The 26021-nt window shown below is 41.9% G+C and overlaps 1 protein-coding gene across 1 annotated transcript in view; it reads right to left on the minus strand.

The window, feature by feature from the left end:
* Positions 1 to 326: 326 nt before the first annotated feature.
* The window catches only part of SREBF2 (sterol regulatory element binding transcription factor 2), a 244640-nt gene continuing 218945 nt past the window's right edge, over positions 327 to 26021 (minus strand). Inside the window, exons 16-19 of the mRNA XM_053721355.1 lie at positions 8413 to 8578; positions 3413 to 3598; positions 3221 to 3329; positions 327 to 2640 (exon numbers count right to left, since the gene is read on the minus strand). Coding sequence (XP_053577330.1) covers positions 2420 to 2640; positions 3221 to 3329; positions 3413 to 3598; positions 8413 to 8578 — 682 coding nt within the window. The 3' untranslated portion in view covers positions 327 to 2419. The remainder of the gene's footprint in view (positions 2641 to 3220; positions 3330 to 3412; positions 3599 to 8412; positions 8579 to 26021) is intronic.

Below are 26021 nucleotides of genomic sequence, written 5' to 3' on the forward strand. Positions count from 1 at the left end.
GAAGGGATGAGCTATATATACAGCTCTGCTGTGGTGCTCTTTGCCTCCTCCTGCTGACCAGGAGGCGTAATCCGTGGACTCGTCATATCTTGTAAAAGAAAGAAAGCAGGAATGTAAAGCTTAGGAGCCAGACCATTTTTGGTTCAGCTCTATCTGAATCATGAAAGAAAAAATTTGGGTTTTGCGTCCCTTCAAACCCCTTCTTCAGAGATACACTGTCAGAAAGACACCAACATTGTGCGGTCATTATCCGCCTTAACATTTACATAATATGCCACATAGAAGCAATCACACAAAAAGTAATTATGGCCAAACTTGCTGCAATACAATATTAAATATCACAGAATTTTATTTAACAAAATAATAATTATTAAATAGCAATTGCTGTGTTATTTACAGTGGACCTGTAACAAGCTGAATACATTAAATTAATGAATCCATCATTTGGAATTTCCTGTATTTTCAGACATTTTCCCCTTCGTTTCCAAAAACAAAAAATCATAAAAAATAAATATACATAATATATATATATATATATATAAAGGTTTCTCTCTCACCTACACGATGTGCGTGCATAGCAGGAAATAAGATTAAACTATTTACAGAGAAGGCTGCAGATTCTGTACAGAAATGAGTCAGTTTATTGTACAGTCTTGTAAAACTCCTTTGAATCTCCAGTTGGTGGAGAAAAAAAAAAAAAAAAACGCAAACGAGTAGTCAGCTGTATTGGTCCCTTATTGCAGATTTAAAGGGATACTGAACCCAAATTTTTTTCTTTTGTGATTCAGATAGAGAATGCAATTTTAAGCAACTTTCTAATTTACTCTTATTATCAATTTTTCTTCATTCTCTTGGTATTGAAAAAACAGTAATATTTTTAGTTCAGCACCTAGGTTGCGCCTGCTGATTGGTGGCTAAATGTACCCACCAATCACAAGCGCTATCCAGGGTGCTGAACCACAAATGGGCCGGCTCCTAAGCTTAGATTCCTCCCTTTTCAAATAAATATTGCAAGAGAACGCTTTAAAATTTTTTTTTAAAAAAAGGTAGCAAGAGGTCGAAGAAAAATTGATAAGAGGAGTAAATTAGAAAGTTGCTTAAAATTGCAGCTCTATCTGAATCATTAAACAAAAAAATTGGGTTTAGTATCCCTTTAAGGATAAAAATCATGGAGGTAAAGTATATATTGTAGAAACTGGTGTTGATACAGTAGTTAGGGTTATTATGAATAAAACTGACACGTCTTGGTTTAATATATTTCTTGGTCATTCTAAACTATACAGTTGGGTATAATCAGACTACAGGTGTCCAACTCTAACAGTGGGGGCCACTTGCAGGATCAATGAACATGGGGCATTTTACCTGTGGCAATTGTCAGCTGATGAGATTCTATCCCACAGAGCAGTTGTGCATTTCCTTTTAGTTTCAAAGTTTTAGCTTCACCTTTTTCAGGAAAATATTTTTATTGTATAAAAAAAAGTGTGTGTTTAAATGCACAATGGAAATTTAAATGTAATAACCCTTTAAAGGGACATTAAACCTACATTTGTTCTTTTATGATTCAGATAGAGAATACAAATGTAAACAACTTCCTAATTTACTTAAATTACCTAATTTGCTTTATTCTCTTGTTATCCTTTATTGAAGAAACAGCAATGCACATGGGTGAGCCAATAACGAGGCATATATGTGCAGCCACCAATGAGCAGCTGCTGAGCATACCTAGGTATGATTTTAAACAAAGGATACCAAGAGAACAAAACAAATTAGAAGATAGAAGTAAATTGAAAAGTTTTTTTTAAAATTGCTGCTCTATCTGAATCATGAAGGAATATAATTGGGTTTTATGTCCCTTTAAGCAAGATAAGTGCTACAGGATGACAGGAATAAGTGATCGGACAGCTATGGGTTAGACATGTGCCAGTGAGGTTCTTGTGTGCCAGTTGGTAGATTGGCACTAAATAAGTAACAGGAGATTCTTGCCCTGCAGTGCGGTGTATAAAGTAAATGCTGCTGCGTATCAGCTCTGACTTGTTTAGGTTTTGTTGTCATTTTGGTGACTTGGCTTTAAGTTTGTAAAGTAACAATAGGAGCAGAGCAGAATGCCCTGCCCAGCGTGCTGGTAAAAAGTATACAAAGAACTAAGTAGGTAAGAATAAGATGGTCTGCATTTTCTTGTTTAAGGTGTAGGTTTACAAAGCCCCTTACGTGCCATGAGCAGTTTAGCCATAAACGTCATGGACCCTGAGTGTGAAGGAAGCAAACAAAATACAGGGTATAAAAAGGTCTGAAGAGTGGGCGCTGCCAGCACACGGCGCTGTACCCGGGCTTGCTTCATTGTCTTATCTGGCGATTGCTAGGCCCCACCTGGGGTAAGCTGACATGAAGTTCTTGGTCTGATAATGAACTTAAGTCTTATTCACGAAGCTGCCATGGCGGTGCCCCCACTTAGCTTCACCATCATCTGTTGGCAGTCATGGTAGGAGCGGCGGTCACCAACTTTCTCTAGAGTCCGAGCTGCCTCTGCCAACATGACAGCCCTCTGCCCTGGAGAGGACAAAAAGGATAATGGCAAATGGCGACAAGCCAAGAGAATCGCTGCCGCTCTCTCCCTCTGGCCGGGTAATGAGTCTACTTCACCTGTGGGAATAACATTCAGTCATCAGAAGATATTTATAATGTGCAATAAATCAGTGCGATAAAACCAGCCAAAGGGTGATCTGGGCCCTTCATCAATACTCCTCATTCAACCTCTCCAGGATTATAAATGAAATTCACCCATTCATTTTATTTAAAGGGACACTGAACCCACATTTTTCTTTCATGATTTTGATAGAGCAGCAATTTTAAGTAACTTTCTAATGTACTCCTATTGGAAATTTACAACAACTGTCTTAGACAATACAGTTACTCAAAACTAACAGTTACCCAAAACTGAAGTTAACTACTACTAGTACTGTTGGATTTGCACCCTGTACCTATAATGGGCACAGGGTGACTTAACATAATGCCCGAATCCATAATCCATAGGGAGGTTGACAGAGGGGTCTGTCCAAGCTTACATTCCTGCTTTTGAAATAAAGATAGCAAGAGAATGAAGAAAAATGAATAGGTTTAAATGAGAAAGTTGCTTAAAATTGGGTTTAGTGTCCCTATTAATATCTCAAAGACCAGCAAAGCTCTTTATACATTACAAAACTGCCTAGCATGAAATACCAACCTTGTTTGCTGGTGGTTGTGCGTCTCCGCAGACTGTGCTGCAGTAGTTGGTGTGTGCGTGTTGGGCTCGCCCCAGCCATGAGACGTACAGTGGCTTCATGTAAGAACAGCTAAAGTGAAGGATAAAACATAATAGTTACATCCAAGAAAGCATGTGGCCATACTGATGGCGAGGATATTACGCAGCACACACCTTGCAGTGAGCAGGTTTAAAGGTCAGTGCAAGTCTGCGCAGGCTGCTGAGATCTCGCTGGAACCCGGTCAGCACAGAAGTGGAAGCTGGAATGACTTCCCCAGATGCAGGACTAGCTCCAGCTTGCTTCTGCCATAAGGAAGTGCGTATAGAGAGCAGCAGATCACAGACCAGAAGCTGCACCACCTGGAGTCACAAAAGACAGTAAGATGAGCATGAACCCAGGATGACCACTCCTAACACAACTAGACCATTATACCGGAGTACACAAATCAATAAGAGGAATGTTATAGTAAAAAGTCAGGTCTAAATAGCTGTTCAGGAGAGAATGTTTGTCTTGAGCCTACTGGTGTATACATGTACCCACTTTTAAAAATAGTATGTATGCTAAAATGTATGCTTACCTGATAAATTTATTTCTTGGCACGGTGAGTCCACCGATCATCATCAATTACTGTTGAGAATATCACTCCAGGCCAGCAGGAGGAGGCAAAGAGCACCACAGCAGAGCTGTTAAGTATCACTCCCCTTCCCACAACCCCCAGTCATTCGACCGAAGGAAAGGAGAGAAAGGAAATAACACAAGGTGCAGAGGTGCCTGAGGTTTATATAAAAAAAAACAGTCTAAAAAACAGGGAGGGCCGTGGACTTGTGTCAAGAAAGAAATACATTTATCAGGTAAGCATAAACTTTGTTTTCTTTCTTATGTCACAGTGAGTCCACGGGATCATCAATTACTGTTGGGAATCAATACCCAAGCTAGAGGACACAGGATTAGGGAGGGACAAGACAGCAAACTAAACAAAATGCACCACTGCTTGAAGAACCTTCCTCTCAAAGAAACCTCAGCAGAGGCAAAATAATCAAATTTATAGATTTTGAAAAGTGCGCAAGGAAGACCAAGTCGCAACTTCGCAAATCTGTGCCACAGAGGCCTCATTCTTGAGGACTCAAGAAGAAGAAACAGCCCTCGCAGAATGGACTATAAATCCCTCAGGAGGCTGCTGTCCAGCAGTCTCCCAAACAAAACGATAATTCTTCTCCACCGGAAAGAAAGAGAAGATGCATTAGCTTTACCCGGAAAGGCAAACAAGCAATGCAGAAGACAGACGAAAAATCTTAGTCGCCTGCAAAAGGAATTCACAAGCCTTCATGAGAAGGAGGATTAGGACAGAGAGAAGGAACAACCATTTCCTGATTAAGTTTTTTGTCTGAACAACCTTAGGAAGAAAACCAACTTATTACGAAAAACTGCCTTAACTGCATGAAAACATGAGATAAGGAGAATCACACTGCAAGCTGAGAGTTCAGAAACCCTCCAAGCAATGAATTAGCCGTAGGAAACAAAACTCCCCAAGATAAAACTTAATATCTAAGGGAAGCGAAGGCTCAACGGAGCCTGCAGAAAAACCTTAAGAACAATATTTTCATACAGGCCTGATCCTGACCAGGGCCTGGCCAAGGATTGAACATCTGGGACGTCCGCCAGGCGGATGAGCAGCAGAGCGGATAACGCAGAATCTGACCTTTGAGTGTACTGACAGATAACCCCTCTCAAGGCCTTCTTGGAGAAAAGACAAGATCCTCGGGATCCCGACCCTACTCCAAAAATCCTTTAGACTCACATCAATAAGGATATTTACGCCATATCTTATGGTAAATCTTTCTAGGGACCGGCTTACGAGCCTGAACCATGGTCTCCATGGCCAATTCGAAAATTCACGCTTAGCGAAATCAAGTGCTCAAACTCCAAACAGAAGCTTCAGAAAAAGCTATGTGGATAAAGGAAGGGGCCTTGAAGTAGAAGGACCCTCGCTCAGAAGCAATCTCCAAGGTGAAGCAGACAAATCTCTACTAAGTCTGCACACCAGGACCTGCAGAGTCACACAGGAGCTGAGAGTCACTGATGACTCTTTCTCCTACTTGATACGAGCAATACCTTGTGGAAGGAGAGTAACAGAGAAAAACAGGTAAGTCAACCTGAAGACTCAAAACAAATCGCCAGAGCCTCTATTAGATCTGCTTGTGGATCCCTGGACATGAACCACACCTCAGAGCTTGGAATTCTGCCGAGATACTTTCAAATCCAGCTCTGCACCCCCTCTTTGAGGGTCAGGCTGGAGAACACCTCCGGATGGAACTCCCAGCCCCCGGAAGGAAGGAAGTCTGCTAAATGGGCATCCAGAGCAGCAGCTGGATTCAAACCAACAGGCTAGATTGGCTGCTTCTGATACCGCTTCCCGGTTGTCCACACCTGGAATGAGGGTGGCCTAAGACAACCATTGTGGGCTTCTGCCCACTACACCATCCAAGTCACCTCCTCTAAGGCTTAAGGAACTTTGAGTTCCTCCCTGAAGGTAGATGCAATCATAGAGGTGACATTGACCGACTGGAAAAAAGTTAAAGACTACTCAAGCCAAGTCTCCAACCCGGAGTCTTTTAAAGGTCAGGGAGGCAATCTGATCGTAAGGGCTGAGTGGGGATTTGAGCCTGCTGCTCTGCCTTAGCTTTACAATGTAGAACCTCAAAAATCTTTTTAATAGATAACACAGTTATTCCTCTCCACTGAAATCTTTAGTAAATAAATGCCCGTCTATAGATGCTTCCTCATAAGAAGGAACATTATAGTGAACCTATCCAGGGTTAACAACGACAGGTTTATCGATGTCGCCCAAGTAGCTAATACCTCCTTTAACAGTACACAAGGTGAGTAAGCATACATCTGAAGGATACCACTTCAGTATCAGACGGAGGAATTATACTGTCCACATCTGAGATTCTACCCTCAGAGATTACCAGCTACACCTTCTTAACCGACTTAGGGGAGAGAGCAGTCTGAGTAGCAGAAGCAGAAACCTTACTATCTGAAAATTTTAAAGTCCTCTTGCGTTTTCCCTGTAGGTAAGGGGAAAAACAGGTAAAACCACAGATACAGCAGCGGATACCTGAGCTGCAGAATTTGTAGGCAAATATACTCCCCAGGAGATTGAGAAGAAACGCAGGGCACTGCATGTGACGCCAGTAAAACTTGGGACTCTTAAGGAGAAGCTGTTCTGAACAGCCTCATCCAAAGAGACATTGGGTTCAGAGGTTAAAATATTTAAAGTTTTTGCCACAGAGCAAACCATGCTTAGAAAAACCACAGCGACACCCCTGTTCTGTTAATATAGTATAACTGTCAGGAAAGGTATGAGTGACAGCTGTATGTTGTACCCAAAAACTCAAGTCAACTTAACTACATAGGAACAGTATTCAGTTGCATTAAAACATGCACACCAAAACAAACTTAAGCCCACACAGGCTGGAAGAGCACAACTGACTTAACCCCTCATAGGCTGGCAGCACTATAGGCTGGAACTTTAACTTAAATGAAAATATATTGGCAATTAATAGTGGCATCTTATATAATAAAATATCGGATAGGGCTTCCTGAAAAAAAAAGCCATTCACAATGACAGAGCTGCATGATTATTAGAAAACAAAAAACGGCAGGAATAAAAACACTAATTTATTTTGACATGAGCGGCAGCTGGGCGACACACTAGTTAAATAGAAAGCACGCAGCAATAGCTGGTCCTTGCATAGCATAAACCCCTAGATTCCAAAGGAATCATACTATCAACCCCTCACTCCGTTCTTAAGAAGACAAGGGGGCGTTTCCAACGACTGGCTCAGGAGGAGAGCCGAAAATGGCGATACCCGGCCACAACTAAGGAAGGTGGTGGAACTCGTAATGAATAACTGCCCACGAGAGGGGACAGAGATAAAAGCGCGCAGCATAATGATCTTGCGCCTCATCCTGTCATAGCCACCATTGAATGAAACTGCCCTGTCAGTCAGATACAGAGAGCGCAAATAAAAACACTAAAACAAAAAGCCCAAAACTGTGCCGCTCAGCAAGAGCGCGCTCTCCACTTAGCAACAGCATTCTTGCATTTTCTGTATAGCAGGATTAAGTACCCTTTTAAATTTGAAACAGGTTGTTTAGGAAAAAACATGAGCAACACTGCATTTGATTTGCCCAGAAATGATAAGCTGCCATTAACCCCTAATAAGCCAATATACCATAATCAGGGGATACTCTATAAAGTATTATCCTCTAGTCTCCTGGTCACCAGTGCCTGCATACTGCCTGAAATATCCTTTGCAAAGAAATATACATGTCCCAAATATTGCAGTCTATTTTCTGAAGTGCAAGTCCCCCAAATAATAGAAGACTGAGCAGTTGCCTGCATCCAGCCGTCCGGCAGGGGGACAGCCTACCCAGCGTAAGAGGATATCGCTCCTCACAGAGGCCTGTAGAGAAAGAGAGTAAACCTACTCAGGCTTTCTATACCAGGGCAGCATAATGTTAGGAAAATGCAGTGAGGCCCACCTCACAAGTTCCCAACTGCTTAAAAGCTACCACAGCCCTCCTGAAGAGACTAATGTGGAGTACAGCTATACCCAATTGTGATGGAAGATCAGAGCAATCCTGCCCTGGTTTCAAAACAAAAAAAATCTTGATAGAAGAAATCTTTATCAGACACCTAATTACTTCACCTCCTCCTTGCACTAGAGGCAAAGAGAATGACTGCAGGTTGTGGGAAGGGAAGTGATGCTGTGGTACTCTTAGCCTCCTCCTGCTGGCCAGGAGTGATATTCCCAACAGTAATTGATGATCCTGTGGACTCACCGTGTCATAAGAAAGAAAACCGATGAGATGAAACCCGGGTTATTCCAAGGATCTGCCACAATTCTCTGTCCTTTAACACATCATATCTTTCTACGTACAGGTGCCCAAGCTAATGATCATTCCTGTAGCTTACAAATGAAGACAGTTGGTGCCGCCATACTGCACTGAAGGAACATTGCACAGAGCTAAACATGACATGCAATGCAACAACAATGCACCAGGGAGACACCACAAGACCGTTATTGCGTTTTCCAGATGACACACACATTGTTTTTGTCTAATTGTTGTACATATAACCAACACTAAATCAAGTGTCAAAAATTACCTTGTTGAGTTCACTGTTGCTGCCACTGCTCATGTTCAGACTATTCCACAGGAAAGCGCTGGCCTTCTCACAGTGACTGAATGAAATCTGTGGTCCATCTGACTTTCCTGACAAGGACGCCTGCATGGCTCGGCATATGTGGTTCACACTTTTTACCAATGGGTTACTGAAGATTAGAACAGAAAAACGTTAAAATGCTATAAAGAGGTCTATCCTGCCAAAGATCTTATACCTGCTCCAAACTGTTCCAATTACAATTCCAGAAGTCTTCTTACATAAATTACAAAGTCTTATAAATTAATTTGTTTGGCCGAATAAGAGACCAAGAGTAGCAAAAGCAACATTGTACAGAACAAAGGAAAAGGGTGGACTTGAGTTCCAAATTTAAATATTACAGATTGGCTTCTTATTTAATACTCAAATCGATTGGTGTAAAAATTCTTTACATAAGGAGTGAGTCTACCTAGAATATGTTTTGGTAAATGTAGAGCAGCTAGGTGGTTACTGTTGGCTTCCCCTGTACAAAGAAAGTTAGGGCCTTAAACTACTGTATTAATTGCTGAAACCTACAGATTACAGGACAAATGTATCCTTAAAGTGAAGGTAAAGTTAACTCTATTTCCCAGTCTAATATCACTTGTTGACCCAAATTAATATGAGTTTAAGTCATCATTTTTTTCAATTTTAAATAATAAAGTATTTTTTTCCTGTTTATACTCACATATTTTACTTTGCCGATGTCAACCCGTAATTATTATTATTATTTTTTGTTTCGTCAAGTTTTCTTTTCATCCAACTGAAATTCTGGCCGTTAGGCGGCCATCAATCTACGTCATCCGCCTCCCGAATGATCTGCGCATGAGTTTCTGTTTTTTGCCAGACTTGCAATACAAGCGCGCTCCCGTTTCGCGCATGACTATTCTTATTGAATTTTCCCAGAGAAGTAAGAGGCATTCTTCAGACGGCAACAATCAAGACGGCTGATATCCGGACTGCTACAAATATTTACACAGCGTAATAAACAGTGCAATTCCTGTTTTAAAACAATAACGGTTATTAAAAATTAAAACTATCTAATAAGAAATCATAAGAGTGGACTACACTATGCACATGCGCAGTTCATTGCATTCCTCGTGAACGCGCGTTAAATACCGCTCTGTATGTCAGTCTCTAAACTAAGGAAATGGCTGTGGGGAGGAGTCAGGAAGGTAACGATAGTGAAAAATTAAAGTTATTATTTGCATAAATATATAATCGATTTGTGACAAAAACTTAGCGACTTAGTAAATGAAGATATGACTAATTGATTGTTTTATAGAGATCGTTAAAACTTTACCTTCACTTTAAGGTCCCGACTAGCGCTAAAATCCCTTCCCCGCTGATCCCTTTACTTAATAAACCAAATTAGCCGTTCAATATTATAAATAAGCTCTCTGGCCCCTCCACCCTTCAAACTGTTATACCGTGCTATGCGGTCTTACAGAACGGTAAAAAAAAGACAAAGGCCAGCCTTCAAGACATAGTGGTTTATTTGACCAATGGTTTAGATACCTACGATTGTCACATTGACAATAATATTCTTAGATGCCTGACAGCTTTTGAATCTTTATGTAATGCTAAAGTTTCTCTCACTTATAAACAGGTTACGACGTATCCTTCAAGTAGCCTACTATCCTAGGCTATAAAAACAGAATTTATGCTTACCTGATAAATTACTTTCTCCAACGGTGTGTCCGGTCCACAGCGTCATCCATTACTTGTGGGATATTCTCCTCCCCTACAGGGAAAGACAAGGAGAGCACACAGCAAGAGCTGTCCATATAGCTCCCCCTCTGGCTCCGCCCCCCAGTCATTCGACCGACGGTTAGGAGAAAAAGGAGAAAACTATAGGGTGCAGTGGTGACTGTAGTGTATAAAGAAAAATTTTTCAAACCTGATTAAAAAGCCAGGGCGGGCTGTGGACCGGACACACCGTTGGAGAAAGTAATTTATCAGGTAAGCATAAATTCTGTTTTCTCCAACATTGGCGTCATCCATTACTTGTGGGAACCAATACCAAAGCTTTAGGACACAAATGAAGGGAGGGAGCAAATCAGGTTACCTAAACAGAAGGCACCACGGCTTGCAAAACCTTTCTCCCAAAAACAGCCTCCGAAGAAGCAAAAATATCAAATTTGTAAAATTTGGCAAAAGTGTGCAGACAAGACCAAGTCGCTGCCTTACATATCTGATTAACAGAAGCCTCGTTCTTGAAGGCCCATGTGGAAGCCACAGCCCTAGTGGAGTGAGCTGTGATTCGTTCAGGAGGCTGCCGTCCGGCAGTCTCATAAGCCAATCGGATAATGCTTTTCAGCCAGAAAGAAAGAGGAGGTAGCAATAGCTTTTTGTCCTCTCCTCTTACCAGAGTAAACGACAAACAAGGATGATGTTTGTCTAAAATTCTTTGTTGCTTCTAAAGAGAACTTTAAAGCACGGACTACATCTAAATTGTGTAACAAACGTTCCTTCTTTGAAACTGGATTCGGGCACAGAAAAGGAACAACTATTTCCTGGTTAATATTCTTGTTGGAAACAACTTTTGGAAGAAAACCAGGCTTGGTACGCAAAATAACCTTATCTGCATGGAACACCAGATAGGGTGGATCACACTGCAAAGCAGATAATTCAGAAACTCTTCTAGCAGAAGAAATAGCAACCAAAAACAGAACTTTCCAAGATAGCAACTTGATATCTATGGAATGTAAGGGTTCAAAAGGAACCCCCTGAAGAACTGAAATAACTAAATTTAGACTCCAAGGAGGAGTCAAGGGTCTGTAAACAGGTTGGGTTCTGACCAAAGCCTGTACAAAAGCTTGTACCTCTGGCACAGCTGCCAGTCGTTTGTATAACAAGACAGATAAAGCAGAAATCTGTCCTTTTAGAGAACTCGCCGACGATCCCTTATCCAAACCTTCTTGGAGAAAGGAGAGGATCTTAGGAATTTTAATCTTACTCCAGGAGAATCCCTTGGATTCACACCAACAGATATATCTTTTCCATATTTTATGGTAAATCTTTCTAGACACAGGTTTTCTGGCTTGGACCAGAGTATCTATCACTGAATCTGAAAACCCACGCTTGGATAAAATCAAACGTTCAATTTCCAAGCAGTCAGCTGCAGAGAAATTAGATTTGGATGTTCGAATGGACCTTGAACTAGAAAATCCTGTCTCAAAGGTAGCTTCCATGGTGGTGCCGATGACATATTCACCAGGTCTGTATACCAAGTACTGCGCGGCCACGCAGGAGCTATCAGAATCACTGAGGCCTTCTCCTGTTTGATCCTGGCTACAAGCCTGGGAAGGAGAGGGAACGGTGGAAACGCATAAGCTAGGTTGAACGACCAAGGCGCCACTAATGCATCCACTGGAGTCGCCTTGGGATCCCTGAATCTGGACCCGTAGCAAGGAACCTTGAAGTTCTGACGAGACGCCATCAGATCCATGTCTGGAATGCCCCATAATTGAGTCAACTGGGCAAACACCTCCGGGTGGAGTTCCCACTCCCCCGGATAGAAAATCTGACGACTCAGATAATCCGCCTCCCAGTTGTCTACTCCTAGGATGTGGATTGCAGATAGGTGGCAGGAGTGATCCTCCGCCCATTTGATGATCTCGGATACCTCTCTCATCGCCAAGGAACTCCTTGTTCCTCCCTGATGGTTGATGTAAGCTACAGTCGTCATGTTATCTGACTGGAATCTTATGTATCCGGCCTTCGCTAGATGAGGCCAAGCACGGAGAGCATTGAATATCGCTCTCAGTTCTAGGATGTTGATCGGGAGAAGAGACTCTTCCTGAGACCATAAACCCTGAGTTTTCAGGGAATCCCAGACCGCGCCCCAGCCTGATAGACTGGCGTCGGTCGTGACAATGACCCACTTTGGTCTGTAGAAACTTATTCCCTGAGACAGGTGATCCTGTCTACTGGAGCATGCACAGTTGTAATGGTCTTAAATGAATTTGAGCAAAAGGAACTATGTCCATTGCTGCAACCATCAACCCTACTACTTCCATGCACTGAGCTATGGAAGACCGCAGAATAGAGAGAAGAACTTGACAAGCGTTTAGAAGCTTTGACTTTCTGACTTCTGTCAGGAAGATCTTCATTTCAAAAGAATCTATTATTGTTCCCAAAAAGGGAACTCTTGTCGACGAAGACAGGGAACTCTTTTCTACGTTCACCTTCCACCCCTGAGATCCGAGAAAGGCTAGAACAATGTCTGTATGAGCCTTTGCCTTGGAAAGAGACGACGCTTGCATTAGAATGTCGTCCAGATAAGGTGCCACTGCAATGCCCCTTGGTCCTAGAACTGCTAGAAGGGACCCGAGCACCTTTGTGAAAATTCTGGGAGCAGTGGCTAGTCCGAATGGGACAGCCACGAACTGATAATGTTTGTCCAGAAAGGCAAACCTTAGGAACTGATGATGATCTTTGTGGATAGGAATATGCAGATACGCATCCTTTAAATCCATGGTAGTCATATATTGACCCTCCTGGATTGTAGGTAAAATTGTTCGAATGGTTTCCATTTTGAACGATGGAACTCTGAGAAATTTGTTTAGAATTTTTAAATCCAGAATTGGTCTGAAAGTTCCCTCTTTTTTTGGGAACTACAAACAGATTTGAGTAAAAACCCCTGAACTTGTTCCACAGTTGGAACTGGGTGTATCACTCCCATCTTTAACAGGTCTTCTACACAATGTAAGAATGCCTGTCTACTTATTTGGTTTGAAGGTAAGTGAGAAATGTGGAACTTTCCGCTTGGGGGTAGTTCCTTGATTCTAGAAGATAACCCTGAGAGACTATTTCTAGTGTCCAGGCCTGAGCAAAGAGAGAGAGTCTGCCCCCTACTAGATCCGGTCCCGGATCGGGGGCTACCCCTTCATGCTGTCTTGGTAGCAGCAGCAGGCTTCTTGGCCTGTTTACCCTTATTCCAGCCTTGCATTGGTTTCCAAGCTGGTTTAGTCTGGGAAGAGTTACCCTCTTGTCTAGAGGCTGCCGAGTTAGAAGCCGGTCCGTTCCTGAAATTGCGAAAGGAATGAAAATTGGACTTATTCTTAGCCTTGAAAGGCCTATCCTGTGGGAGGGCATGGCCCTTTCCCCCAGTGATGTCTGAAATAATTTCTTTCAATTCTGGCCCAAAAGGGTCTTACCTTTGAAAGGGATATTAAGCAATTTTGTCTTGGAAGATACATCCGCCGACCAAGACTTTAGCCAGAGCGCTCTGCGCGCCACAATTGCAAACCCTGAATTTTTCGCCGCTAATCTCGCTAACTGCAAAGCGGCGTCTAAAATAAAGGAATTAGCTAACTTAAGTGCGTGAATTCTGTCCATGACTTCCTCATACGGAGTCTCCCTACTGAGCGACTTTTCCAGTTCCTCGAACCAGAACCACGCCGCTGTAGTGACAGGAATAATGCACGAAATAGGTTGAAGGAGGTAACCTTGCTGTACAAAAATCTTTTTAAGCAAACCCTCCAATTTTTTTATCCATAGGATCTTTGAAAGCACAATTGTCCTCAATGGGAATGGTCGTGCGTTTGGCTAGTGTAGAAACCGCCCCCTCAACCTTAGGGACTGTTTGCCATATGTCCTTCCTGGGGTCGACCATAGGGAACAATTTCTTAAATATAGGAGGGACAAAAGGTATGCCTGGCTTCTCCCACTCCTTATTCACTATGTCCGCCACCCGTTTAGGTATCGGAAAGGCATCAGGGTGCACCGGGACTTCTAGGAACTTGTCCATCTTGCACAAGTTTTCTGGGATGACCAGATTGTCACAATCATCCAGAGTAGATAGCACCTCCTTAAGTAATGCGCGGAGATGCTCTGATGTAAATTTAAATGTCACAACATCAGGTTCTGCCTGCTGAGAAATTCTTCCTGTATCAGAAATTTCTCCATCTGAGAAACCCTCCCTCACTGCCACTTCAGACTGGTGTGAGGGTATGACAGAAAAATTATCATCAGCGCCCTCCTGCTCTACAGTGTTTAAAACAGAGCAATCGCGCTTTCTCTGAAATGCTGGCATTTTGGATAAAAACATAATTTATGCTTACCTGATAAATTCCTTTCTTCTGTAGTGTGATCAGTCCACGGGTCATCATTACTTGTGGGATATTAACTGCTCCCCTACAGGAAGTGCAAGAGGATTCACCCAGCAGAGTTGCTATATAGCTCCTCCCCTCTACGTCACCTCCAGTCATTCGACCAAGGACCAACGAGAAAGGAGAAGCCAAGGGTGTAGTGGTGACTGGAGTATAATTTAAAAAATATTTACCTGCCTTAAAAAACAGGGCGGGCCGTGGACTGATCACACTACAGAAGAAAGGAATTTATCAGGTAAGCATAAATTATGTTTTCTTCTGTTAAGTGTGATCAGTCCACGGGTCATCATTACTTGTGGGATACCAATACCAAAGCAAAAGTACACGGATGACGGGAGGGATAGGCAGGCTCTTTATACAGATATAGCCTCCGAGGAAGCAAAAGTGTCAAATTTGTAAAATTTGGAAAAAGTATGAAGCGAAGCCCAAGTTGCAGCCTTGCAAATCTGTTCAACAGAGGCCTCATTCTTAAAGGCCCAAGTGGAAGCCACAGCTCTAGTGGAATGAGCTGTAATTCTTTCAGGAGGCTGCTGTCCAGCAGTCTCATAAGCTAAACGAATTATGCTACGAAGCCAAAAAGAGAGAGAGGTAGCAGAAGCTTTTTGACCTCTCCTCTGACCAGAGTAAACGACAAACAGGGAAGACGTTTGTCGAAAATCTTTAGCTGCCTGTAAATAAAATTTAAGGGCACGAACTACATCCAGATTGTGCAAAAGACGTTCCTTCCTCGAAGAAGGATTTGGGCACAAGGATGGAACAACAATCTCCTGATTGATATTCCTGTTAGTGACTACCTTAGGTAAGAACCCAGGCTTAGTACGCAGAACTACCTTATCCGAGTGAAAAATCAAATAAGGAGAATCACAATGTAAGGCTGATAACTCAGAGACTCTTCGAGCCGAGGAAATAGCCATTAAAAATAGAACTTTCCAAGATAACAACTTTATATCAATGGAATGAAGGGGTTCAAACGGAACACCCTGTAAAACGTTAAGAACAAGGTTTAAACTCCATGGTGGAGCCACAGCTTTAAACACAGGTTTAATCCTGGCCAAAGCCTGACAAAAAGCCTGAACGTCTGGAACTTCTGACAGACGCTTGTGTAACAGAATGGACAGAGCTGAGATCTGTCCCTTTAAGGAACTAGCGGATAACCCCTTTTCTAAACCTTCTTGTAGAAAAGACAATATCCTAGGAATCCTAACCTTACTCCAAGAGTAACCTTTGGATTCGCACCAATATAGGTATTTACGCCATATTTTATGGTAAATCTTTCTGGTAACAGGCTTCCTAGCCTGTATTAAGGTATCAATAACTGACTCAGAAAAACCACGCTTTGATAAGATCAAGCGTTCAATTTCCAAGCAGTCAGCTTCAGAGAAGTTAGATTTTGATGTTTGAAAGGACCCTGAATCAGAAGGTCCTGTTTCAGAGGTAACGACCAAGGTGGACAGAATGACATGTCCACCAGATCTGTATACCAAGTCCTGCGTGGCCATGCAGGCGCTATTAGAATCACTGATGCTTTCTCCTGTTTGATTCTGGCAATCAATCGAGGAAGCATCGGGAAAGGTGGAAACACATGAGCCATCCTGAAGGTCCATGGTGCTGTCAAGGCATCTATCAGGACCGCTCCCGGATCCCTGGATCTGGACCCGTAGCGCGGAAGCTTGGCGTTCTGTCGAGACGCCATGAGATCTATCTCTGGTTTGCCCCAACGTCGAAGTATTTGGGCAAAGACCTCTGGATGAAGTTCCCACTCCCCCGGATGAAAAGTCTGACGACTTAAGAAATCCGCCTCCCAGTTCTCCACTCCCGGGATGTGGATTGCAGACAGGTGGCAAGAGTGAGACTCTGCCCAGCGAATTATCTTCGATACTTCCATCATTGCTAGGGAGCTTCTTCTCCCTCCCTGATGGTTGATATAAGCTACAGTCGTGATGTTGTCCGACTGGAACCTGATGAACCCCCGAGTTGCTAACTGGGGCCAAGCCAGAAGAGCATTGAGGACTGCTCTCAATTCCAGAATGTTTATTGGAAGAAGACTCTCCTCCTGATTCCATAGTCCCTGAGCCTTCAGAGAATTCCAGACAGCGCCCCAACCTAGTAGGCTGGCGTCTGTTGTTACAATTGACCAGTCTGGCCTGCTGAATGGCATTCCCCTGGACAGATGTGGCCGATAAAGCCACCATAGAAGAGAATTTCTGGTCTCTTGAATGGAATGAAGGACACGGCATGCACTTTGAAGTTTTGTTAACCTGTCCTCTGTCAGGTAAATCTTCATTTCTACAGAATCTATCAGAGTCCCCAGGAAGGGAACTCTTGTGAGTGGAAAGAGAGAACTTTTCTCTTCGTTCACTTTCCATCCATGCGACCTTAGAAATGCCAGTACTATCTCTGTATGAGATTTGGCAGTTTGAAAGCTTGAAGCTTGTATCAGTATGTCGTCTAAGTACGGAGCTACTGAAATTCCTCGCGGTCTTAGTACCGCCAGAAGAGTGCCCAGAACCTTTGTGAAGATTCTTGGAGCCGTAGCCAGTCCGAATGGAAGAGCTACAAACTGGTAATGCCTGTCTAAAAAGGCAAACCTTAGATACCGGTAATGACTTCTGTGAATCGGTATGTGAAGGTAAGCATCCTTTAAATCCACTGTGGTCAAGTACTGACCCTCTTGGATCATGGGCAAAATTGTTCGAATAGTTTCCATCTTGAATGATGGAACTCTTAGGAATTTGTTTAGGATCTTTAAATCCAAGATTGGCCTGAAGGTTCCCTCTTTTTTGGGAACTACAAACAGATTTGAGTAAAACCCTTGTCCTTGTTCCAACCGCGGAACTGGATGGATCACTCCCATTAATAAAAGATCTTGTACGCAGCGTAGAAACGCTTCCTTCTTTGTTAGGTTTGTTGACAACCTTGACAAATGAAATCTCCCTCTTGGGGGAGAGGATTTGAAGTCCAGAAGGTATCCCTGAGATATGATCTCTAACGCCCAGGGATCCTGAACATCTCTTGCCCAAGCCTGGGCGAAGAGGGAAAGTCTGCCCCCCACTAGATCCGGTCCCGGATCGGGGGCCCTCAATTCATGCTGTCTTAGGGGCAGCAGCAGGTTTTCTGGCCTGTTTGCCCCTGTTCCAGGACTGGTTAGGTTTCCAGCCTTGTCTGTAGCGAGCAACAGCTCCTTCCTGTTTTGGTGCAGAGGAAGTTGATGCTGCTCCTGCTTTGAAATTACGAAAGGAACGAAAATTGGACTGTCTAGCCTTGGCTTTGGCCTTGTCCTGAGGCAGGGCATGACCTTTACCTCCTGTAATGTCATCAATAATCTCTTTCAAGCCGGGCCCGAATAAGGTCTGCCCTTTGAAAGGAATATTAAGCAATTTAGATTTAGACGTAACATCAGCTGACCAGGATTTTAGCCACAGAGCTCTGCGTGCCTGAATGGCGAATCCTGAATTTTTAGCCGCAAGTTTAGTTAAATGTACTACGGCATCTGAAATAAATGAATTAGCTAACTTAAGGAATTTAAGTTTGTGTGTGATGTCATCTAGTGTGGATGATTGAAGTGTCTCTTCCAGAGACTCAAACCAAAATGCTGCTGCAGCCGTGACAGGCGCAATACATGCAAGAGGTTGCAATATAAACCCTTGTTGAACAAACATTTTCTTAAGGTAACCCTCTAATTTTTTATCCATTGGATCTGAAAAAGCACAGCTATCCTCCACTGGGATAGTGGTACGCTTAGCTAAAGTAGAAACTGCTCCCTCCACCTTAGGGACCATTTGCCATAAGTCCCGTGTGGCGGCGTCTATTGGAAACATTTTTCTGAATATAGGAGGGGGTGAGAAAGGCACACCGGGTCTATCCCACTCCTTAGTAACAATGTCAGTAAGTCTCTTAGGTATAGGAAAAACGTCAGTACTCGTCGGTACCGCAAAATATTTATCCAACCTACACATTTTTTCTGGGATTGCAACTGTGTTACAATCATTCAGAGCCGCTAATACCTCCCCTAGTAACACACGGAGGTTCTCAAGCTTAAATTTAAAATTTGAAATGTCTGAGTCCAGTTTATTTGGATCAGAACCGTCACCCACAGAATGAAGCTCTCCGTCTTCATCTTCTGCAAACTGTGACGCAGTATCAGACATGGCCCTTGCATTATCAGCGCACTCTGTTCTCATCCCAGAGTGATCACGTTTACCTCTTAGTTCTGGTAGTTTAGCCAAAACTTCAGTCATAACAGTAGCCATATCTTGTAATGTGATTTGTAATGGCCGCCCAGATGCACTCGGCGCTACAATATCACGCACCTCCTGAGCGGGAGATGCAGGTACTGACACGTGAGGCGAGTTAGTCGGCATAACTCTCCCCTCGTTGTTTGGTGAAATATGTTCAATTTGTACAGATTGACTATTTTTTAAAGTAGCATCAATACATTTAGTACATAAATTTCTATTGGGCTCCACTTTGGCATTAACACATATAGCACAGATAATATCTTCCTCTGAATCAGACATGTTTAACACACTAGCAAATAAACAGCAACTTGGAAATACTTTTCAAAGTAATTTACAAATAATATGAAAACGAACTGTGCCTTTAAGAAGCACAGAAAAATATTATAACAGATAAAATAATTAAGTTATAGCATCAATCTTTGTCAGAATATACAGTTTTAGCAAAGGATTGTTCCCCTCAGCAAATGATAACTAACCCAGGCAGCAGAAAAAAAATACACAAATAAACGTTTTTTATATCACAGTCAATACAATCAGCACAGCTCTGCTGTATGATTACTTCCCTCAAAAAAGACTCTTGAGATCCCTGAACTCTGTAGAGATGAACCGGATCATGCAGGAAGAAAATGAACCTCTGACTGAGTTTTTCTGATGCATAGTGAAAGCACCAAAATGGCCCCTCCCCCACACACATAACAGTGAGAGGGATCAGTGAACTGCTCTAATTTAAATCAAAACTATTGCCAAGTGGAAAAAAAGTGCCCAAAACATTTTTTCACCCAGTACCTCAGAGAAAAAAACGTTTTTACATGCCAGCAAAAAAACATTTTACCTCAATAATTAATTGTCATTTAAAACCTATTGCAAGTCCCTGCAAAATAGGTTAAGTCTATGTATACAGTTTAAAAGCCAGAGAAGTACCATTTCCCAGAAAACTGAAGTGTAAAATATACATACATGACAGCCTGATATCAGCTACATCTACTGCATTCAAGGCTGAGTTTACATTATAACGGTATGGCAGGATTTTCTCATCAATTCCATGTCAGAAAATAATAAACTGCTACATACCTCTTTGCAGATTAATCTGCCTGCTGTCCCCTGATCTGAAGTTTACCTCACTCCTCAGATGGCCGAGAAACAGCAATATGATCTTAACTACTCCGGCTAAAATCATAGAAAAACTCAGGTAGATTCTTCTTCAAATTCTACCAGAGAAGGAATAACACACTCCGGTGCTATTATAAAATAACAAACTTTTGATTGAAGATATAAAAACTAAATATATCACCATAGTCCTCTCACACATCCTATCTAGTCGTTGGGTGCAAGAGAATGACTGGGGGTGACGTAGAGGGGAGGAGCTATATAGCAACTCTGCTGGGTGAATCCTCTTGCACTTCCTGTAGGGGAGCAGTTAATATCCCACAAGTAATGATGACCCGTGGACTGATCACACTTAACAGAAGAAATATTAGCTATGGAGTTATCCATTACTGCCGTCAATTGTTGCATAGTAACAAGCATTGGCGCGCTAGAAGTACTAGGGGTCGCCTCCGCGGGCATAACTGGTATAGACACAGAAGGAGAAGATGTAGAACTATCTCTACTTCCTTCATCTGAGGAATCATCCTGGGCAACCTTACTATTTGTGACAATACTGTCCTTACTGTGTTTGGACGCTATGGCACAATTATCGCATATATTTGAAGGGGGAACCACATTGGCTTCCATACATACAGAACATGATCTATCAGAAGGTACAGACATGTTAAACAGGCTTAAACTGGTTAATAAAGTACAAAAACCGTTTTAAAACAAAACCGTTACTGTCTCTTTAAATGTTAAACGGGGCACACTTTATTACTGAATATGTGAAAAACTATGAAGGAATTATCCAATCTTTACCAAATTTTCACCACAGTGTCTTAATGCATTCAAAGTATTGCAACCCAATTTTTCAAGCTGTTAACCCTTAAAATGTGGAAACCGGAGCCGTTTGCAATTTTAACCCCACTACAGTCCCAGCCACAGCCTTTGTTGTGACTTCAACTATCCCAGGGGGGTATTTCAAGCCTTCTAGGAACTTTTTCAGTGGACACCAGACCCTCTCACATGCATCTGCATGCACTGTACTTAAAAGAAACTGCACAATAATGGCGCGAAAATGAGGCTCTGCCTAATACAGTGAAAGGCCCTTCCTGACTGGGAAGGTGTCTTAACTAGTGCCTGGTGATAAAAAACGTTCCCCAAATAATAAAAGTGTGAAATCCACTTCAAACTTTAAATAAAAACTTAAATAAACAATCGATTTAGCCCTTAAGAGTGTCCACCAGTTAATAGCCCATAATAAGCCCTTTATTCTTACTAAGTCTAAGAAAATGGCTTACCGATCCCCATGAGGGAAAAATGACAGCCTTCCAACATTACACAGTCTTGTTAGAAAATGGCTAGTCATACCTTGAGCAGAAAAGTCTGCAAACTGTTCCCCCCAACTGAAGTTCTCTCATCTCAACAGTCCTGTGTGGGAACAGCAATCGATTTTAGTTACTGCTGCTAAAATCATACTCCTCTTTTAAACAGAACTCTTCATCTCTTTCTGTTTCAGAGTAAATAGTACATACCAGCACTATTTTAAAATAACAAACTCTTGATAGAAGAAATAAAAAACTACAACTAACACCACAAACTCCTCACCATCCCTGTGGAGATGCTACTTGTTCAGAGCGGCAAGGAGAATGACTGGGGGGCGGAGCCAGAGGGGGAGCTATATGGACAGCTCTTGCTGTGTGCTCTCCTTGCCTTTCCCTGTAGGGGAGGAGAATATCCCACAAGTAATGGATGACGCCGTGGACCGGACACACCAATGTTGGAGAAATAGGAGGAAGAACTTAAGTTCAGATCCCAGGAAACGACTGATCCACTATTTTAAAAAATATAAGTAGATCTTCCGCCTCTATACGCTACATGGAAATAAATATGTAGCTCCTATGTTGATAGTACAAAACACCCTCTAAATTACCCTTAAAGGGACATTAAACACTTTGAGCTGGTAATATAAAATGAAATTATATATATATATATATATATATATATATATATATATATATATAAAAACCTGCAATATACTTTCATTTATTTTGTCCCATTATCCTGTAATCCCATGCTGAAATTTTGATATTTTCAGATCCTGTAAGAAATGGCAGTGCAGAACATTGTTATATACCACACAGCCATTGGCTGCACTCTCTAGTGACCTATTTATAACTGTCCCTAATTGGCCACAGCAGAGAAGGTGACCTAAGTTACAACATGGCAGCTCCCATTGTTTTATAGATACTAAAGCTTTACACTTAATTTGTCACTATTTAAAAAACTAATAAAACTCTGAAAAATACATCTACATGTTATTCTCAGACTTATCTTTTCTTTGAATGCATCATTCTATCTAGTATTTAGTGTTTAATGTCCCTTTAATTTTTAATGGTACATCATCAGATTGTTGGAGGGGATGCAGAGGCATTAGAACCTTTATACATATTTGGCGGCACTGCCCAAATATAACTACATATTGTCTAGCAATAATCGCTTACCTGATACATTTATTTCCAGGCATGGAGAGTCCATGATTCATTCCAATTACTAATCAGATATTTACCTCATGGCCAGCAGGAGGCGGCAAAGAGCACCCCAGCAGAGCTGTTAAGGGTCACTTCCCTTACCCATAACCCCTAGTCATTTGGCCGAAGGGAACGGAAAACAAAATTTATGCTTACCTGATAAATGTATTTATTTCTTGACACGGTGAGTGTAAACGGATCATCTAATTACTATTGGGAATATCACTCCTGCCCAGCAGGTGGCGGCAAAGAGCACCACAGCAAAGCTGTTAAATATCACCTCCCTTCCTAGTCATTCAACCAAAGCAAAGGAGATAAAGAAAGCAACAAGGTGCAGGGGTGTCTGAAGTTTATAACATACTCACAAAATCTGTCTTAAGCAAAAAGGGCGGGCCGTGGACTAACCGTGTCAAGAAATAAATAAATTTATCAGGCAAGCATAAATTTTGTTTTCTTTCTAATGACACCGAGTCCACGGATCATCTAAATACTATTGGGAATCAATACCCAAGCTAGAGGACACAGATAAGGGAGGGACAAGACATGGAACCGAAATGGAAGGCACCAGTGCTTGAAGAACCTTTCTCCCAAAAGAGGCCTCAGCCGAGGCAAAAGTGTCAAATTTATAGAATTTTTAAAAAGTGTGCAGAGAGGACCAAGTTGCAGCCTTGCAAATCTGTTCCATAGAAGATTCATTTTTGAATGCCCAGGAAGAGGAAACAGCCCTCGTAGAATGAGCCGTAACTCTCTCAGGAGGCTGCTGTCCAGCAGTTTCATAGGCAAAGCGAATGATACTCTTCAGCCACAAAGAAAGAGAAGTAGCCGTAGCTTTCTGCCCCTTTCGCTTTACCGAGAAAACCACAGAGAGCAGAAGACTGATGAAAATCCTTAGTCGCCTGTAAATAGAATTTCAATGCCCGCACCACGTCTAGATTGTGTAGCAGATGTTCCTCATGAGAAGAAGGGTTAGGACAACAATCTCCTGATTAATGTTCCAATCTGAAACCACTTAAGGGAGAAACCCTAACTTAGTACACAAAACTACCTTATCCACATGAAAAATAAGGTAAGGAGACTCATACTGTAATGCCGAGAGCTCTGAAACTCTTCAAGCAGATGAAATAGCAACAAGAAACAAAAAATCCAAGATTACAACTTAATATCTTTTTGTATTGAGGCAAGCTAAATAATGTGCTGGTACTGGATCAGAGGTTATAGGAGGTGGGAATAGCCGGGGAGAGCATTCTGCTCAGGTAGGGTGGGAGCTTTCCAGAAAGGCACTTAAACACAAGGCAGGAAAGATGGAGGATGCGTCTGGATTCCAGCATCAGTCAGTTTAGTTCTTTTAGCATGTCACAATGGTGGGTCTTGTAGTTACATTGTAGCACAAAGCGGCATAACGAGTTATACAATGTATTAAGTTTATTAAGGTGAGTTTGCGGTGCAGGTGCGTATACTACGTCCCCATAATCCATGATAGGCATCAGCATTTGCTCTACAATCTTTTCTTTTACTGTAGGGCTGAGGCAAGATTTGTTTCTGTACAGGGCATCTAATTTTGGATAAAGTTTAGATGCAAGTTTTTCTATGTGGAGGCCAAAAGATAGATTAGGGTCTAAGAACATACCCAAGTATTTGAAAGAGTGGACTGCGGTCAGCGTGCAATTGGATTTTGTTTTGATGCGTAGATGGGAATTTTGTAATTTGTGTAATTTAGGCCCGGTTCCAAAAATCATTGTGACAGTTTTGTCAGTGTTTAGGAAGAGTTTGTTTTTTTGAGATCCAAGTTTCTACCTCTGTGAACTGGTCTTGGAGCACTGCTTCAAGCTGCGGCAGATCAGATTTGTTTGCATAGATTACCGTGTCGTCTGCGTACATGTGTACAGTTGAGGATTTGTAGACATAAGGCAAATCATTTATAAATAATGTGAATAGTAGAGGGCCGAGAATGGAACCTTGGGGAACACCACACGTGACTGGGAGAGGGAGGGAGTCACTGTTAGAAACAGACATATTGTGATCAATCCGATACATATGATCTAAACCAGGTTAACGGACGATCAGCAGTTTTTTTAGTTTGAGCAGTAGTATGTCGTGGTCCACTGTGTCAAAAGCCTTAGCAAAATCAAGGAAAATAGCTCCAGTTAGGTCTCCTTGTTCCATGCCAGTTTGGATGTCATTGCAAACTTTTAGGAAGGCAGTTGTAGTGGAGTGATTCGGTCGAAAACCTGATTGATCAGGGGTCAGATAGTTAGAAAGTTGGTAATACTCACATAATTGCATATGGACGCATTTTTCTAAGATTTTTGACAATACTGGGAGCAATGATATAGGGTGATAGTTAGAAACCAAGGTTAACCCCCCCACTTTTATGAATAGGCACTACTCTTGCAGTTTTCCAGAGTTTAGGTATGTATCCAGACACCAAGGATACGTTAATTAGGGTTGTGACAGGCTTAGCAATTGCCGGCGCACTGAGCTTCAAAAGCATTGCTGGGATTTGATCAGGTCCAGACTGGCTTTTCATTGTTAGATTATTAAGGTGTTTCTTAACGACATTGATGGGTACAGGTCTAAAATTTAACTTCTCTATATTGGGTCTTTGCTGTTTTAGTGGGGCCTGATCCACATTTGTAGCTTCAGGGTGCGTGCCATTTATTAGTTTGTCAATTAGGGTGGTGGAGCATCCGACAAAATAATTGTTAAAGGCATTTGCTACTTCTAAGGGGAGTTGCAGGTTTTGGTTATACACATCGACAGTGGAGGGTTGGGAGTGGATTGATGGATTGTGTAAGTTATTTATGAGTTTCCAAAACTTTCTAGGGTTAGATATGTTATTGTTCAGATTGTCACAGAAATATTGTGCCTTAGCCAATTTTGTTTGTTTAGTGCATATATTTCGCCATTGTCTATATACACAGTGATCATTCATAGAGCCAGTATGCTTGAACTTTGACCACAATGAATCCCGAAATCGGTACATTTGAATGAGATCAGCTGTGATCCAATTCAAGTGTGCTCCTTTTACTCTCTCACCTTACGCAGCGGGGCATGTAAATTCCAAACTTGTAGGAGTTCAGACTGAAAGAATTCAACTGCAGAGTCTAAATCTGGGATTAGGTTAAATCTGTGCCAGGGGAGGTTCTTGATGTCATTTAGAAATTATTGAATATTACATTTTTTGAAGGACCTGGTGATTTTAACCTTGGGAGAGGATTTAGTAGCCTTTATTTCTTTCATGTAATTAGCAATAGTCCATGAGCTAGTGACGTATGGGATATACATTCCTACCAGGAGGGGCAAAGTTTCCCAAACCTTAAAATGCCTATAAATACACCCCTCACCACACCCTCAATTCAGTTTTACAAACTTTGCCTCCCATGATGTTGCAGGCTCGTAAATCTGTGTCTAGTAGGATTTATTATCGAGTTTGGAAGATTTACATCTCATGATGATCTTCTTATGTATTCTCTTGGCATTCTTTTAGAATTCCTAGGATTTTTTTTTTAGTTTCTTTATAAGGTTTTTGTTTGCAAGTTCCTTGAAAGGACAAATATCTGCTTTTCCTGTGCTGTTTTACAGTAAGAATTGCTAAATCTTTC

The sequence above is a fragment of the Bombina bombina genome, chromosome 7 (genome assembly GCF_027579735.1).
Source record: "Bombina bombina isolate aBomBom1 chromosome 7, aBomBom1.pri, whole genome shotgun sequence".
Lineage (NCBI taxonomy): Eukaryota > Metazoa > Chordata > Amphibia > Anura > Bombinatoridae > Bombina > Bombina bombina.